The following is a 17,291-nucleotide window of genomic DNA, read 5'->3' on the forward strand; positions in this document are numbered from 1 at the left end:
TTTGTTGGGATCTCAAATCTTGGGTGCCCACTGACTTTAGGGCTGTGCCAATAGCCAAACCTATGTTGTGGGTGGAGCCAACTCCTGCACAAAGGCAGACAGACTCAGAAAGGGGGGCCCTATCTCTGTGGGGGCGGAGAACCTCCTGACAGGCCGGGTTTGCATTTTCAAAGGCGAGATGTTTAACAAATGTACTTTTGCTTTCTCCCGAGCCCAGGAGGCGCTCAGCAGCATCATTGAGACGGGATATAAAATCACTATAGGGCTCGTCTGGTCCCTGACGCACCTTGGCCAATGAGGTGGTAGCGGTGCTTTTTGGGGGAAGCTGCTTCCAGGCTCCAGAATCTGGGCCAATAAGCTGGTGGAAATGTGGCCTGGACCTCATTTTTGTCATAAGGAGTTTTGTCAAGTAGTTTATTAATGGTCTGATGTTTTGAGGGAGGGTTATCAGCGTTGTGCTGGGCTGTCTCATGGCAGTTTTCTGAGAAGTCAGTTTTCCATAAGACAAAATCACCCCCAGACAGGGCGGCACGGGCCAGAAAATACCAATCATTTGGAGTAAGCCAAGCCTTGCTCTGGTTTTCAAGCAACACAAGGGTAAAGGGAGCAGTGGGGCCATACTGAGCACAGGCTGATTTAAGTCGCTCAACAAAGCAAAAGCTAAGTTTTTGGTAAGACTGACCGGGTGGGGGGCCCTGATCGGCCTGGAGCCTGTAACCAGGGCCTCCTCCTTGTGAGGGGTCTCTCCCTCCTCTTCAAGGGGAGGCAACTCCTCCGTCTCAGGCAGATTTGGGAGATCTGATCCACTCGCCTGGCTTTGGGTAATGGGAAAAGCCAAGACTGGCTGTGGCCTGAGGTTTTTTGAATGAGGGGATGGGGGAAGGGCAAGGCAGCTGCCTCGGTGTCCGAGTTTTTGGGGCGCCCAGGGCGAGGTCAGAGAGCTCCTGATCAAGGGAGCATAGTTCCTTTAGAAGTGCCAGGTGTTGTCTACAGGCCCGAAGTGTGCCCTGTAGGCACTGTAACTCTGCTATGAGATTAGGGGGGATTTCTGGATCATCGGGGGTTGGCATTGGGAGCGCCGGCAGTGAACCCGCAGGGGCTTCAACAACTGGGGCACAGAAGGGGGCAGTGGGGGGAGCTTTTCTGAGTAAGATTATATGTGATCTTTGTTGGGGATGGCTTTTGTGAGAGGGGGGTTAAGGGGGCCAAGTTGGCGGCCTCCTTTTTTAGACCGGCCTCATCGCCAAGCGTTAAGGGGGGCCGGATCAAGACCCTGGAGGGAGGGGTAGATAGACTGAGGTGGGGGTTATTGGACTCCTTCTTCCATATTTTTAATCTCCTGTATAGAGGGCGCTCATGAAGGGGGTCGGGGGGAGTGGGGAGGATGTGAATCAGTGCAGGAGGTGGGGGCAAGACTGTTTTTTCATGACTTTTTCTCCCTGAGAAATAACCGACTCAATGTCAGGGGAGGGGGAGGTCCTTTGGATCCTGAGAATATCATTAACAAGGTTCCAATAGGAAAAGGTTATGACAGGGACTTTGGGCCAAAGGCTCGGTAGTGGTCCCTAAGGCAGTCACCCACCTTTTTCCAGCATTTTTCATCAATTGTCCCTTCTTGGGGAAACCAGGGACAACAGTCCTCTAAGTGACTAAAGAATTTGTTGAGTTCTTTTTTACGAACCCTTATCCCTCGGGTCTTGAGGGGCCTCTTTAATGCCCTTCACGAACAAGTCGTGAGAAGAAGTTCCCTGTCCCATGGCTAAGTCTATAGTTTAGACTCACCTCGTCCTTCCCACTCTCCTCCGGATGGCCGGGACGTCAAGTTGGGCCGTCTCCAAGGGCGATTGCTTCAAATCTCCATCAGACGTCTGGACTTTCCTGGAGAAGGACGTTCAACTCCCAATGAGGCGAGGGTTGAGCCCCAATGTTGGGTGCCAGTTGCCCTGGCCAGTGGGGTGTCAATGGGGGTGACCCACCTGTGGGAGAGAATGAAAGGGATGGGAGACACAAAGGAGGACAGCAAGACAGGATTCTGATCAAGCTGCAAATTTTATTTTCCTCAGCAAGGCTTATATAGTAGAGGAGGGGGAAGGGGCAAGAAGAAGGGAAGGGGGAAGAGACGTACAGAACATGGATAGGGTGCAGGACCTGGGAGACGTGCAGATCGTGCAACTGTAGGATGTTGGCTAAGGTCACTGGTCAGGGCCCATTTGTTCTGTTACTTGGCTACCTGACCATGGAATGCTCTTTACATTCGGTTGCCATGGCACCTGACTGTGGAATGTCCTTATCTTTGGGAGCCTCCGGTCAGCAAACAGGTGTTACTGCTCTGGGGAAGGGCAGTGGGCTTATGACTTGTTCTCTGGCCTAGCTAGTACTTTCCATGGTTCATGTTTGGTTCCTGACACACACTGATCACCATCATCACCATCATCCTTTCTGTGAGAGGCTACAGTGACATGAGGCAGTAACAGTTTTCCTTTGTGTTTTAACACTATTTACCCAGAGTCCTGTTCATGAGCTCTTAGGGGGTTTGCAGGTTTGGGGCTGAGACAGCAAGACAATTTGTACTTAGATCTTTACAAAATTCCCTGAGTCCCTGGTAGAGTTGATACCTAGAAATGGAATTGCTGAGTCAAAGGGTATGTGTGCTTTGAAGGGCAGGAGTTGCCGGCTTTGGAAGGCCCAGCAGTGTCTCCTGTCCTTCGAGGGCCACCCACATCTCCTCAGGTTCTACATGTGGGTGGTGCCTGGGCCTTGAACCCTCTACAGATGAGCACATATATTTCAGTGTGGGGGTTTCATCCTCCATCCAGATGTTGATGGACCATCTTTTTATGTGACTTGCCTATTCCTTCCCTTGCCCCACATTTTTTTCTGGACTGTTCGATTTTTGTTGTTTGTTGCTGTAAGAACTCTTCATTAAGCAAGTTAGCCTTTTGTTCAAGGCACAGTAGATATATTCCTCCCAAGTTGCCTCTTGTCATTGCTCATTTGTGCTAATTTTCATATTTTCAAAAAAATATAAATGTGCTTCTTAAAGCTCTACTTTCTGTGAACACCCACAGTGAGGCCAGGTGGGGACCGGAAGAGCCCAGGCAGGGAGCTTCTCTACCAGTTCACTTTCATCCTGTGATTTACAGCCATCAAATTCACAGGCACACCCCCACGTAGGCTCTCCTGTCGCCCAGGCTGGCCTTGAACTTGTTATGTATCTGAGGATGACCTGGAATTTCTGACCCTCTTGCCTCCAGCTCCTGGGATTACAGGTGTAAGTGCGACACCACTCTGGGTTTATGAGGTGCTGGGATAAAACCCAAGGCTTTGTGCACACTAGGCAAATGACCAACTGAGCCACATTCCCAGCTCTCCTGCCTGTCATCCACCCCTCCACCCCCGCCTCTCCAGTGCAGGGCTTTGTATAGGCCTTGGGAGGCTTTCCTTTGCATGGATGGGGCCATAAACCCATGCAGTTACTCCCACGAACCCTGATGGCTTTTTCTGTTTTTATTATAAGGTTTGGCTTCTGGAAGCCTCCTAAACAGGCACAGAGAGCCTGGCCAGAGCCAATGTAGCCAGAACCTGGGAAGCTGTACAAAGACAAGGAAGGAGGCATCCAGAGAGCTGCTTGAGGGCAGGGAGCTGGTAGCTGGAGGAGGGGATGTCTTTGGAATCCCTGAGCCCCGCTAATGAGGATGTGTGTGGTGACTCCCACACTATGATGACCTCGAGAGATGTAAAATGAGACTGCGTGTGTGTGTGTGTGTGTGTGTGTGTGTGTGTGTGTGTGTGTGTGTACACCTTTCTGATTTAAACCACCCAGCAGCTTTGGCTACGTGAACCTTTGAGGCTCAGCATGCTCTGGGCTGGGATTCACAGCAGCTGCAGAAAGTGACAGGCAAACCCTGTGTTTAGTGGCATTGCTTTTTTAGAAGGTGCTTTCCCACATGACTAACAGAAGGAGCTCAGCCCCCAAACAGAAAAACACACAAGCCAGAAGACACATTTTCTAATGATAGCTGAGCCCCCTCCCGTCATCGCTGTAAATACATCTTTCATAACAGAACTGGACTCCAGAAGGCCTTCAACCGTATCAGCCCCACACAGCGCCAGGAACTGAGGCACCAGCCTCTCCAGAAGACCTCTTCTACGACGTCACTGCTCACATGCCTGGAGTGACAGGTGCTCCTAACCCCATGGGTCAGCCCAGGTGCAGCAGATTGTGTTCCTTGTCTCGGTCACAATCTGTGTATTGGTGACCTCAGTAAAGCTGTGTCTCCGTCACTCTGGGAAGCCATCAGGCTACGTGGTTTTCTCTTCACCAGTCAGCATTCTCCAGTGCCTGAGGAATGATATCCAAGGTTGCCCTGTGACCTCGCTCTTTCTGGCCCATTGACTGTTCTGCATATGGCACCAGCCCACCTTCTCTGGACTCAGTCAATGTGGAGGTCATCTGTATGACCAATGGACTTTTAAGTAATTTATTATTTGTGTGTGCGTATGTGCGTGTGTGCGTGCGTGTGCGTGTGCGTGTGCGTGTGTGCGTGTGCGTGTGTGTGTGTGTGTGTGTGTGTGTGTGTGTAAGAGAGAGAGAGAGAGAGACTGCATGTACCACATGTGAATGGGCACCCAAGGATATCAGGAAGGGGGATGGATCCCCTGGAACTGGAGTTAGAGATCATGAGCCATCCAACATGGTGCTGGGACTCAACCTCACAGCAAGCACTCTTACCTGCCAAACCGTCTTTGTACCCCCACAGTGGGCTTTTGATGATGCTCAGCATCATTAGCCACCAGGGAAACGCACAGTGAGATGCTACTGCCACCCACCTGAATGGCTAAACAGATAAGTACTGATAATAACAAGTGTTGGCGAGGGTTTGGAGCCAAGTGAAGGCTCATGCATTTCTGATGGGAATGAAGAACTGTATGATCACTTCAGAAAACTGCATCCATTGTAATTTGGTAGCATCTTTTGAAACTCAGTGTGTACCCATTCTGTACCCAGTCGACCAAAAAGTAAGTAGTTATTTCTCCCAGAAGACACATTCAGGACCCTGTTGGTAATTCCCAAGTAATGGGAACAACTTAAGCATTCTTTAAGAATAAATCTGTCTGTTGTGGTGTGTTTTGTGTGGTCTAATACTATACAACACTGAAAAGAACACACTGTTAATACAGGTAATACCACCGATGAATCTCATAGATGGGATGCTTTGTTTGAAAGAAACCAAGTCTGGCACTGAGGAGATGGCTCAGTTGACAGAGTGCTCGCCTTGCAAATGTGAGGGCTGTTTGGTCGCCAGAACCCATGTCCGAAGGCCAAGTGTGGTGGTACACTCCTGTCATCAGAGCTAGGAGGCTGAGGCAGTCAAACGCCTGGGACTCACTGGCCAGCCAGCCAAGCTCACTTGGCAAGTTCCAGGTCAACTGGAGATCCTGTCTCAAAAATCAAAAAAAAAAACAAAACAAAACAGTGGACAATGCCTGAGGAATGGTAGCTGAGATTGTTCACTGGCCCCAACACGTGTGCACCATGTATACCCGCACACAACATGAACACACACACACACACACACACACACACACACACACACACACAAGAAACCAAACCTAAGAACCTTTACACTGTGTGTTTCAATGTTTATGATGTTCAAAATATAGTCATGTATAGTCATAGTTTGTAGTTCTGAAGGTCAGAATATTGCTGTGTTCTAGGGAGACTAAACAGGGTTGTGGAATAGGCCTTCAAGGTGAGGGGCCAGCTGAGTGTTTCCCTAGTTGTTTATATTTGGGGAAATTCAGTGGATTCTACATTTAAGACTTGTACTGTACTGCATGTAACCTTATTGAAAAGGGGAAAAAGGTTTCATTTCCCCACTGAAATGATGGTGGCTCAGAGTTGTTCTTCATCACAAAGCTGGTATGCCAACACCCTTGTCTGAGCCTGTAGTTTCATTAGCATGGCTGAGCCCTCACCATGGTTTAGAGTTCAGTGCCCCACACTGCTGACTTATGTTGGGTGCCTGGTCACTGGAGAGTTCCCCATGCTCACGGTTGCTCAGCTGTCGTTATCCAGGACTGGCAGAGTTGGCTGTTGGGCCTCTCAGGAGGTGGAGGAAGGAGAAATAAACCAGCCATCTGAGCTGTGTCATCCCGATACAAGGTCCCCATCATGGAACAAACAGTACATGGCATGGTCTCACTTTTGCACAGGCTCTCAGAGAAGCTCAGTGCTGCATACCTGAGGCTGCCAGGGCCAGCGCCAGGGCCAGGGCCAGGGCCAGGCCTAGTCCACATTCTCTTCTCTAAGGGACAGCCTGAGCTCAGGCCTCATCTGTTAAGAGCTGAGGGTTTAACACATCACTCCTCCTCCAAGGATGGTGGACCAAGAACGGTCATGTGTGACCTCACCCCAGGGACCTCTGTGTGACCCTTGTCCTCCTTTTAGTTTTTCTCTCTCCCAAGAAGGCCCAGAATGCCTTGCACGTAATAGTGATTTGTCACTGCACACCCTGGGGACTAGGCTGTGGATCCAGAGGAGTGTAGCAGCTGGCTCAGGGTCACATTGCACACCTGCAGCTCCAGTTGGGACCTGTGACCAGGCCCTTGGCTCCTGCTCCACTGTTCCCTCTGCTGTGGCACAACAGCCTCAATAGAGCAGGCAGGTTGTGAAGGGTGAGTAGTCACCAGGGAAGAAAACGGCTGTCATCACAAGTGGGGAAAAGCCAAGTTGGCCCCAGGCCCTCCAGAAGGGACAGAAAGGGAAAGGGGACAGAAGTGGGTTCTGTATATAGCCTTGCTGGTACACAGACCCTTGTTCTGCAAAGACCCTGTGTCTGGTCAAATGCTCTGCAGTCACCATCCAGAGATGCTTAAGCCTTCCATTTTTGAGCGTGTGCACCTGTGTGTGTGTGTGTGTGTGTGTGTGTGTGTGTGTGTGTGTCCATGCACTTGTGTGCATGTGTACATGGAAGCCTCAGGTGTTGTTCCTCAGAGCCCTCCACCTTGATTTTGAGTCAGGGTCTCTCACTAGAACATGGCACTTGCCTATTATATCAAGCTGTCTGTCTGGCCAACAGCCCCAGGGATGCACCTGTCTTCATGTCCCCAACCTAGGACTGTTAGTGACACTACCATACCTGCCTTATTATATACATGTTGGACATCAAGCTCAGGCCCTCATGCTTGCATGGTAGGCACCTTATTGGTCGGAGTATATCTCCCACCCACTGAACTTATATTTTTACATTCAGTCAGAACCTCAGCTCATGTGGACCCTCCGTCTTCATCTCTGCTTCCTGGGTGGGATTCTTGGAATCTAACTGCCCTGTCCCTGTGTTGCATGCCCAGGCCCTCTCCTCCCTGCCCAGACACCACTTAGACCCTCTGCCCACACATCCCAGTGCATTCAGCTGGGAATGCTGAAGGTAGAAAAATCTACCTCTCCACAGTTAGCCCCCAGCATCTTGGCCCAGCCAAGTAGTAAAATACCCATAGGGAATGGCCCATTGCATGGAAACCCATGGGTCAGGCCAGTGAGAACCTAGATGAGGGTATAAGGTGAAAAATGATGTTGTTACGATGGTCAAGGGGACTGAGTTCCTACCTTGCCCCACCAGAACACAGTGCATCCGTCCTATGTGTGATAGGAGAGGGGGGGCTTAGAGGCCAGCAGCCTCCTCACACATGCTCTGAGCTGAAGAACAAGGGCACCTGTGTTGATCATGACATACGTAAGTAAGAGAAACTAGGAGAGCAAGAGAGAAAAGAAGACATCGTCTTATTGATACTTCCCTCTACCTTTCAAAAGGATTTATTTTTAATTCTGTGTCTGTGTCTGTCTCCTCTGTCACCCCCGGCCCCCATATGTGTGTGAGGGGAAGGTGAGGAATGTGCTCATGTGTGCGGTACTCACAAAGGCCAACAGTGGATACTGGATGCCCTGGAGCTGGAGTTGCAGGCGGCTGTGAGCCACCCAGTGGGGATGCTGGGAACAGAACTCAGGTCCTCTGGCAGAGCAGCATGTATTCCCAGCTGCTGAGCCATCTCCCCAGCCCTCTTTCCTGCCTTTCAAAGGGCCCTATGGTTTTACCTCACAATAATAAATTGCCTCCATTAAATTCTGTAGGCAGTTGTATTTGACACTGGTCTACTGCCGTGAAGACCATGACCATGGCAACTCTTATAAAGGAAGCATTTAATTGGGGGCTTGTTTACATGTCAGAGGCTTAGTCCACGGTCATCATGGCAGGGAGCATCATGGCATGCATGGCACTGGGATAGTAGCTGACAACTCCATCGGGGTCCACAAATCCCCAAGTCCCATCCCAGTGACACACTTCCTCCAACAAGACCACACCTCCTAATCCTTGTAATTCTTTCCCACAGTTCCACTCCCCAGTGACTAAGCATTCTATTACAGGAGCCTGTGGGGGACATTTTTATTCAACCAGCACAGCTGTTGCGTTGGTTATTTGTGTCCCTGCTGTGACCAATTCGAAAGTTGCTGAAGGAAGGAAGGAAGGAAGGACTGTCCAGGCTTCAGGCGTGAAGGTCCTGGACGGTCCGTCGTGGTGGGGGAGGTGCAGCAGCAGGAGTGGCAGGCAGAGGTCACAGTCAGGAAGCAGGGGGAGATGATGCTGGTGCTCCGCTCACTTTCTCCATTTTAGATGGTCCAGGACCTGCGTTCAGGGTGGCCATTCCAGCCTCAGTCTGTCTGGGAAGTCCCTCACAGATGTAGCCCGAGGCTCCTCTAGGTGGTTCTCCATCCTGTGGAGGGGACAGTCACGTCAGTCCCGCCTGGGAGACTTGCGAAAGGCCACTCTTGTGGTACTGGGCCACCTTTTTGGGGGCTCCTGGGGAGTGTGAGGAGGACAGGGATTTGGTCACTGATTACTCTGAGAACTTCCTCATTCCTCTTTTCTCTCCAGACTAGGTCACAAGTGACAACACCCCAGGGACTGGAAACTTGTGCCTAAAAGTGGTGGTTCCTTAGATGCTCCAGAGGCCTCTGAACAGTCGGGAGTGGCTGTTGTCACAATCCTCTCCCTTTATGACCTTGAACTTGTCCCCAGACACGACAAAGTTCAGCATCCCCAACGCTCATCATCTTGTCCCCAGCTTTCACACCAGCTGAGTGACGCTTGACTTTCTTCCCTCGCTGGCTGCTGACCTGAGGTGGGGCTCACTTGGGCGCTGTGCTCCTGGCTGCTGACCCACCTGCAGCTACTGTCTTCTTCCTCTGAGCCAGGCTGGGGCTGACTGCTGAGAGGAGATGTCACGTGTGACTGCCCTCCCCTCTGGCCCTGCCTGGGATGCACTCTCTTCCAGTAGTCAGGGGGAGCATTGCTTACATAACCGCCCTCCCCAGGCTGTGTGGGAGTGGGGGAATCAAAGGGCCTGGAGCATACTCAGAGGAGCTCTGCACTGAGGGTTCCCTAAGACCTGGAGGGCCTGTGTGGAAAGGAACAATCCAGGCTGCAGAGAAGGAGAGCTGACCCCCGGGACTGAAATTTCCAGGGCCAGGTGGTCAGCACAGCAAGAAGAGGAAGGCTTGAAGTGGGATTAGAAGCTGGGAAGGTGCCAGGTCTTGACAATATCAAACCCTACGGGGGGGGGGGGGGCTGGGGGGTGGAAGGGGTGTTGTTTTGTCTCCATAGGAGAGTTGTGAGGGGCAATGGAGGCTCACAGGCTGCAGGAGAATGGTTTTCACAGGCGTTGCGCGTGGCCTAAGGAAGGAGAGCGGAGGCAAAGGGATGGGCCAAATTGCTGGGGTAACACTAAAGGGGAAAGGCCCTGAGAAAAAAGGACGGATGAGCAAATGCTGGAAGACACCGGATTCCAGTCATACAAAGACAATAGTGTCCGATTCCGCCCTGTGAGCTACGAAGTGTAGCCAAACTCACAAGCCAGGCAGGGCCCTTGAGAGCAGTCACAAGCTGACAGGAGCTGGGCATGGGGAAGGAAGGGGGCTAGTGTTTAGTGTTGCCAAGTTTTGGCCGAGATGGATGAAAGGATTCCAGAGGTGGATGGTGGTGGCGGCTACATGAGAATGTACTGAACTGACCCGAGTGCCATAGAACTGGACCCTTCAAAATGGTGACAGGTTGGGGTGTGGCTCATCAGGAAAAGGGGCACCTACTGCACCTACAGTCACAGAACCCTAGGTTCCATCCACAGCACCCTCCAAAGCAGTAAAAATGCGTGCGATGTGCATTTTACCACAATGTAACGAGAAAATTTGACAACAGAAAGAGAAGACTGTCAGGCGTGGGGGTTGACAGAGCTGGAGGAGCAGGAACAAGGGGCTGGGCTGACCCAGGTGCCCAATCTCTGGAGGCTGACACCACCATGGGAGCACCCACCCCTCCATCTTCTCCTCTTCCTCCTCCTCCTCTACCTCCTCCTCCATCCTAAGCCACAGCACAGGCCATTGACCATCCAGTCCTAAACTCTGGGCTCAGCTGGGAGCAGAGAAGTATCAGATGATAGCAACATGGCTGCTTCAGGACTTTTCCTGAAGGAGGGCACAGGAGAAACCACTCTCTTGGGAGGCACAAGGACACTGTAGATGCTCTTGTGTCTCTAAACCTAGAGAAGAAGATTCAGGAGAAGACGGCAAACCGTGTAGTCTGGGATGCAGGATTTCGTCATGAAGAACCATGGCATAGAATCCTGTAGCTGATGTGTCTTCCCAGAGAGGCTCACATGTCCATTTATCTTCAAGATGTTCCCTGGCTGAAGTCAGGCAGCATAAATGGAAAATATTCCTTTGAAATCGTGGCTCAGCCCTTCCTGAACTTGGGGAGATACTGTCATAAATCAAGATGGTGTCACCTTGTGCCTCCTCCCCTCCAGCAGACACTGGAGGATCCACTGTCAGAACAGCCCACCCCTCCATCACGGCAGGAGCAAACCAGCATTCCACGTCTCTGGAGCTACCTGCTAGGAGCTTCTGGTTTCTGCAGCCCTTCCTGACAGATAGCCTTAGCCTTGACCCACTAATTTTTACTGTGTATTCTGCAGAGTTTTATTTCCTGCCACGGCTTGTAAATTCATTGTTTTATGTTTAGCAGCTGCTTGGGGTTTGTGCTATAAAGAAGCAGGCTAGCTAGAAATGCTGTAGGTGTGCACCAGGCTGTAGAGGCTTGAGTGTGTGAAAGTACTTTCACATTTCTTCAGCTCCTCTTTTCTTCATACTGACACTTAAAGTGGGACCCAGTTTATAAGGCCAGTAAAACAGCAGCTGTTCTGCTTTGGGAGGGCCACGTTGGGAGCTACTGCAGAGGCAGAATTGCCCTGCCCATCCCTTCCCTCAGGGTCCCACATGCCAGTCAGCCCAGGCCAGGCTTCCCATGTAAAGATGGAGAAACAGAGACTCTAAGGGCATTTGCCTGGGTGTTCAAGGCTGCTAGATCCAGAGCCCAAGTACGCCGTTTCTGTTCCTTTGATGGTGCTTCTGCACCAGGCAGAGGGCTGTGAGGACACAGAGACAAATAACACCCAAGTCTCCTCAGAGGGCCGTTATGATAATGTGGGGGGAAACAGAGAAGAAGGGAATTCCTGCAGCGTCAGCCATTATAGTGCCTGGCACTCTGTGAGCCCGCACGGACTGGGCTCCAGCCCCAGACTGCACTCTTACCTGCCTGATAATATTCACTCATGGGCTGAGTCCCGGCACTGACCGTACAGCCCAGTGAGTCTCGGCTTTGTCTTTGATCTTTTCTGTCAGGGAGCTCTTCAGTGACCTGAAGCCTGCACATCCAGCAGGGTCAGGGCAAGCCCTCTCAGCCTTTGGTCTCCTCCAGGCATCTGGAGACACTTTCTCAGCGCTCTCTGGGCACGGTTTCAAAGCCACCTATGTGATCTGATTCTGTCATTGGACGGTTGAGTAAACAGAGCCCCCGAGAATTTAACGATGGTTGCCCTGGCAATTAACATCAAAACTAGCTCTCCAATCGGATGGGGGGACTCTCCGTCCCCAACAACTCTTCTGTTAGGAAACAGAGGCTTTGCGTTAGCAGTTATGAAATGCAATCTCTTCTTCCAAGCCCTGTTTTAAGACTGAGCCTGTAGTGGAACTTATTAGCACTGAGTTTTATGTCTGACTCTGCCTCCTCTCCACCTCCAGTTCCCTGTCAGGCCCCACACTCAGGAGAATCCTTCTTTGTAGAAACCGTCCTGCGAGCCAACTAGATGAGTGTGGCTGGAGGCTGACAGCTTTATGGCTTACCTTGGGAATTCTCTGTTCTTATTGGCTTATTTAACATAATGTCTCCATCCCTCTGTAATATCTACAAGGTGTTTGACATTCAAAAGGGCTTTAAAAACCGTATGAAATAGAGATTTGGACTCAGCAATGACTCAGGGTAGATACGTAGTATAACGTCCCTGGATGCAACAGGAAATGACCTGCTCAGGAAATTGGATGATGTCAGCTCTTCAAGTGGCATCCTGGGGGGGGCTTGTTGCCAGGCCTGATATTTCTCCTTCAGCAGGTCCCAGAGTTACCACCTACCTCTTTCATCTGGCTTCTTCCCCAACAACCTCTGCCCCAGCTGCCATCCAGGTGGGTGCCTCGGCCCCTGTCCTCAGGTTCTGGCTCATCCATTCTCTAGAGTTCATATGTGTAGGATTCTTCTCCTGAAATCTTACTGAAAATTACCTAGAAAATGAATCAACCAGCAAAAACTAGCAAGCACAGGGAGCTCACAGGTTTCAACACTGGAGACTCTCAAGTTATATCCCGATAAATTCTGTCCCTGTGAATTCTCTTCTTGTGTGATGGCCCCCAGTAAGACCTAGAGGTGACTCTAAAACAATGTTTTCCCTGTTTGTTTCACAAGATTCCAGTTTGTGGAGAAGTGTCTTAGAGACCTACTGTCATGACAAAAGACTTGGGGGGTTCTCTTGCACCCCATTCCCGGAGACTTCTCTTGTGTAGCTAGCTGTATAGGAAAAGTTCTGAGGAGTCCTGACATCCATGTCTTGTGGAACTTGGTCTTACCCCTACTCTTTCTTGCTAAGACAAAATACCCGAGGCTGGGTACTTTTAAAAGTAAAGAGCTTTATTTAGCTCACAGTTTGGGAGGTGAAAATCCAAAGTCAGGCAGCCCCATCCGTTCTCTTCAGTGAGAGCCCTCTTGGCTGCATCATAGCATGGCCCCGGAAACACAGTGGGAGAGACCATCAGAAGTAGAACTCACTTGCCAAGACCTCACAGGGAGGGGCCTGGCTGTTTCTTCCGTCAACTTGACACAAGTTAGAGTCATCTAGGAAGAGGAACCTCAACTGGGAAAATGCCTCCAACAGATTGGGCCGTGGGCAAGCCTGTAGGGCATTTCCTTGATTGCTGATTGACATAGGAGGGTCCAGCCCACGGTGGGCAGTGCCACCCATGGGCAGGTGGGCCTGGGTCGTATAAAGGAAACAGGATGAGCAAGCTCTGGGTAGCAATCAAGTAAACAGCACTCCTCCATGGCCGCTGCTTCAGTTCCTGCCTCCAGCTTCTTGCCCTGACTTCTTCCCTCAGTGATGGAGTGTGACCTGAGAGCTGTAAGATGAGACAGCCCTTCCCTCCCCACGCTGCTTTTGGTCATGATGTTTTATCACAGCAATAGAAACCCAAGGGGAAGGGCCAATCTAACCATTTTGTAACAGCTCTTCTATCATCCTGTAAGACTAGAATTGGCCCCTCCAGATGGCAACCCCTGCAGGGCCCTAACCACCTCCAACTAAGCCTTGCCTCTTCTTAAATATGTATTTTTACTAGTTCTTTGAGAATTTCATGCCGTGTATTTTGATCAGATTCACCTCTCTACTCCTCCCAGATCCACCCCCCACCGCCCTACCTGCTCCCAACATCACAGCATCTTTTTAAAAATAACCCATTGTGTCCAATTTGTGTTGCCCATGTACCCCTGGGTGTGGGGCCGTCCATTGGAACATGGTCACCTGCCAGTCTTAAAACCTCCAGAATCCTCTCTGGCACAAGAACCTTCAGGAAAGCATACCACATTCAGAGCACAGCAAACACCAAAGATGTGTGTTTTGAATCCCATCTCAGCCGGGCGGTGGTGGCGCATGCTTTAATCTCAGCACTTGGGAGGCAGAACCAGGCAGATCTCTGTGAGTTCGAGGCCAGCCTGGTCTACAGAGTGAGATCCAGGACAGGCACCAAAACTACACAGAGAAACCCTGTCTTGAAAAACAAAACAAAAAAGCCCATTTCAGAGACGCTAGGTCAGAGGACGTGCTGGACATCTTTGTGAGTTCCCTCTGGAAGCCTGCATTTGAGAACCTCTGGGCCCTGTAATGGAGACCATGGATCCTCATGTTTCCTTGCTTCACTTAGGATGAGCCATATTAGGCTGCTGTGCAGGGCACCCAAAAGCAAAATGAAATGAGTAGGGGGGTGCATTTATGGTCTGAACTTGACGTTCTTGGGGTTTGCTCCAAGGAAGACTTCAGCCGAACCTGAGGCTTCCTCAGAGAACAGGACAGCACTTGGGTTCTGTGTTTGGGAAGCTCATCCTTCTGATGGAGGTACTGTCACTCACTCTGCCTTCCCCTGTGGGTGTGCCCACGCATGCAGATTTACATTAATGAAACATGCCCCCGCTCTCCAAAGTGGAAAGAACTGCTGTGAAGAGGGGGTGGCAATTATGCAGATGTGCTGGGGTGCTGGAACAAGGTACCCCAAACCAGGAAGCTGAACAGCTTAAGTGAATGCATGTCTGGAGGTTGGAAGCCAAGATCAACATGTCAGCTGCTTTAGTTCTGTAGACCAGGCTGGCCTCCAACTCAGACATCTGCCTCCACTGCTTTGGTTCTTCTGAGGAAGAATAAGCTCAGAATGTCTCCTCTGTCTTCCCAGGTTTGCTAGCGAGCCTTGCCTTGTAAAAATCTCACCCTACCCTCTGTTGCATCAGTGTGAGGCACTATTCTTGTGTGTATGTTGTGCCTGAATGTCCCCTTTCTGTAGGAAGGGCAGTCACATTTGGTAGCAGCCCATCCAATTCTAGACGGCCTTGTCTAAACTTATGCATCTCTCAGCAACCCTGTAAGGACCACTTTCAAATGAGGGCTCCCATTAACCTGTAGTGTGCTCCTGGGTAGCTGATGTGCTGGAGATTAAAACTTCAACATTGGAAGCTTAAAGCAGTGTGTTGATTCATCACACTGGCTGTGTGCACAGGATTAGATTCCACTCTGCCACACTTAAGGCATTCAGCTGTTTTCTTACCTACCTACCCATCAGCTTCTGAAAGGATGGAGGGCAGAGAGAGTCGGGTAGTGGGGAGGCCTGGGACGGGGGTGGGACAACTCACAGGCAGGGTCCTCCAAGAGAAGAGCCCGGTCTTCCTCAGGGATAACCAGGGACAAGTAGAAAACCATCCGGGCAGATAGGCCATGCTTGTCGTGTAATTATTTTAGTCAGGTGAAGGGACAGCAGGGTTCATGGCCTTGTTGTCCTCAGACCAGAGGGAGGCTATGCAGTACAGTGGAGGAACTCCGGCAGCTGTCAGGGACCCTGAGTCAAGGCCATCTTTCAGCTTCTTCAGTGATGAAATTATCTCACTTAAAAGCCCCAGCTGGAATGAGCTCACAGGTATGAAAGGTCGTGTTAGGGGTGTTGGGTGCCATGAACAGGGAGAGCAGCCTGGAAGTGGCGGGCACAGACTGTTCCCCTGGATAAGTCACTTCTTCCTTCTGAAGCAGATCTCTGGAGAATATAATGAGGGGTCTGGTCCATGGTTCTCTTGACTTCATGGGATTCAGTGATCCCATGAAAAAGCCTCTACCACGGAGGCACTAGAAACTCCCAAGACCTGAGTTCATATTGGGGACCTACCACTTCCTGGCAGCATGGGTTAGACAAGTCATTCAACCTGTCTCAGCCCAATGTCCTTATCTATGAGAGGAGGATGACACTAAATACTCAATTTAACCTTAAATTGGAGAATCCGTGTGTAGTGCTTAATAGGAGGCTGCGTGTGCCATCACAGTCGTTACCTTAGGACGATTTCTGTCAGGATTGACTGAAATATGGAAGGTGAGGTGTCTGCATGGAGCAGGTGTTCACGTAACCCTCCCCTTTAAAAGACTAACCTGACAGTTGCTGGCACTCATGGCTCCGCTGGGACACTGGGAAGATTGTTCAGAAAATAATTGAACTACCTAAGAATAGATTTGTCGTCAAGTACGCGGACTGTTGATAGCTACCCAGTTACTTCCAGTTACCGGCAATGCTCGTTACAACAACTAAAATTTACTAAATTGCACTGGGCATATGTTCAGTGGGTGAAGTACTTTCCGCACAAGCATGAGGAGGACCTGAGTTAAAAATCCTCAGAACCCTTGTAGAGCCGAGCATGGCAGAGGCAGGAGCGACCCTGGAAGCTTGCAGGCCAGCTAGCCTGGGGTTCACGGGTGGGAGGAGGCAAGGACTGACATCCAAGGTCGTCCTCTGACCATCACGTGTGCACACACACACTCACACACATGCAGTCATATACATTACATATACATATCAAAGAAATAAAATACAATTAATTAAGCCGGGTGGTGGTGGTGCACGCCTTTAATCCCAGCACTCGGGAGGCAGAGGCAGGCGGATCTCTGTGAGTTCGAGGGCCAGCCTGGGCTGCCATTTGTTGGGAAGTGGATAGAGGATGAATTCAAATTAGCCACTGTTAAACCCATCCCACCTGTGGCTTGAGAGAAAATCTGACAAGGGTCTATCTTAAGGGTTTTGGCTCTTTCTGGCAGGTCAGAAGTTCAGAAGTTCAGAAGTCAAAGACGTGCCCTTCCACAATGTCCTACAGACGAGAGCTGGAGAAATACAGAGACCTGGATGAAGATGAAATCCTGGGGGCCCTCACGGAGGAGGAGCTCAGGACGCTGGAAAATGAGCTGGATGAACTAGATCCTGATGTGAGTAGCAGAAAAGGGGAACACTGGTCTTGGGGGCACGTGCCCTGGGATCTTGGTGAAGGGGCAGTGTGGTGGCCACACGGGGAGGGGCAGGTGGGCCATTCTCAAAGCCACCGAAGCCTTTCTCCTTATATGACAGTGCGTTGGAATGATGTTGCCTTGGCAGGGCTATTTTTAAAATGTTGTATTACTCATGATTCTCCAGAAAAATAAAACCAATAAGACATGTATGTGTGTGAGAGAGAGACAGAGTAAATGTATATCCTACTGAGAGATTTATAAGCAATTGGCTCATATGGTTTTGGAGACTGACGAGTCCTGAGATCTGCAATTGGGAAGCTGGAGTCCAGGAG

The 17,291-nt window shown here is 50.5% G+C and overlaps 1 protein-coding gene across 3 annotated transcripts in view; it reads left to right on the plus strand.

The window, feature by feature from the left end:
- The window catches only part of Tmod1 (tropomodulin 1), an 83,492-nt gene that overhangs the window by 10,010 nt on the left and 56,191 nt on the right, over positions 1–17,291 (plus strand). Inside the window, exon 2 of one of the 3 annotated variants that reach the window (XM_036177412.1) lies at positions 16,774–16,938. In XM_036177412.1, the coding sequence (XP_036033305.1) occupies positions 16,819–16,938 (120 nt within the window). In that variant the 5' untranslated portion in view covers positions 16,774–16,818. Of the gene's footprint in view, positions 1–16,773; positions 16,939–17,291 lie in introns of those variants that run through there. The other 2 variants (XM_036177413.1, XM_036177414.1) reach the window with 2 other exon arrangements.

The sequence above is a fragment of the Onychomys torridus genome, chromosome 2, assembly GCF_903995425.1.
Source record: "Onychomys torridus chromosome 2, mOncTor1.1, whole genome shotgun sequence".
Taxonomy (NCBI): domain Eukaryota; kingdom Metazoa; phylum Chordata; class Mammalia; order Rodentia; family Cricetidae; genus Onychomys; species Onychomys torridus.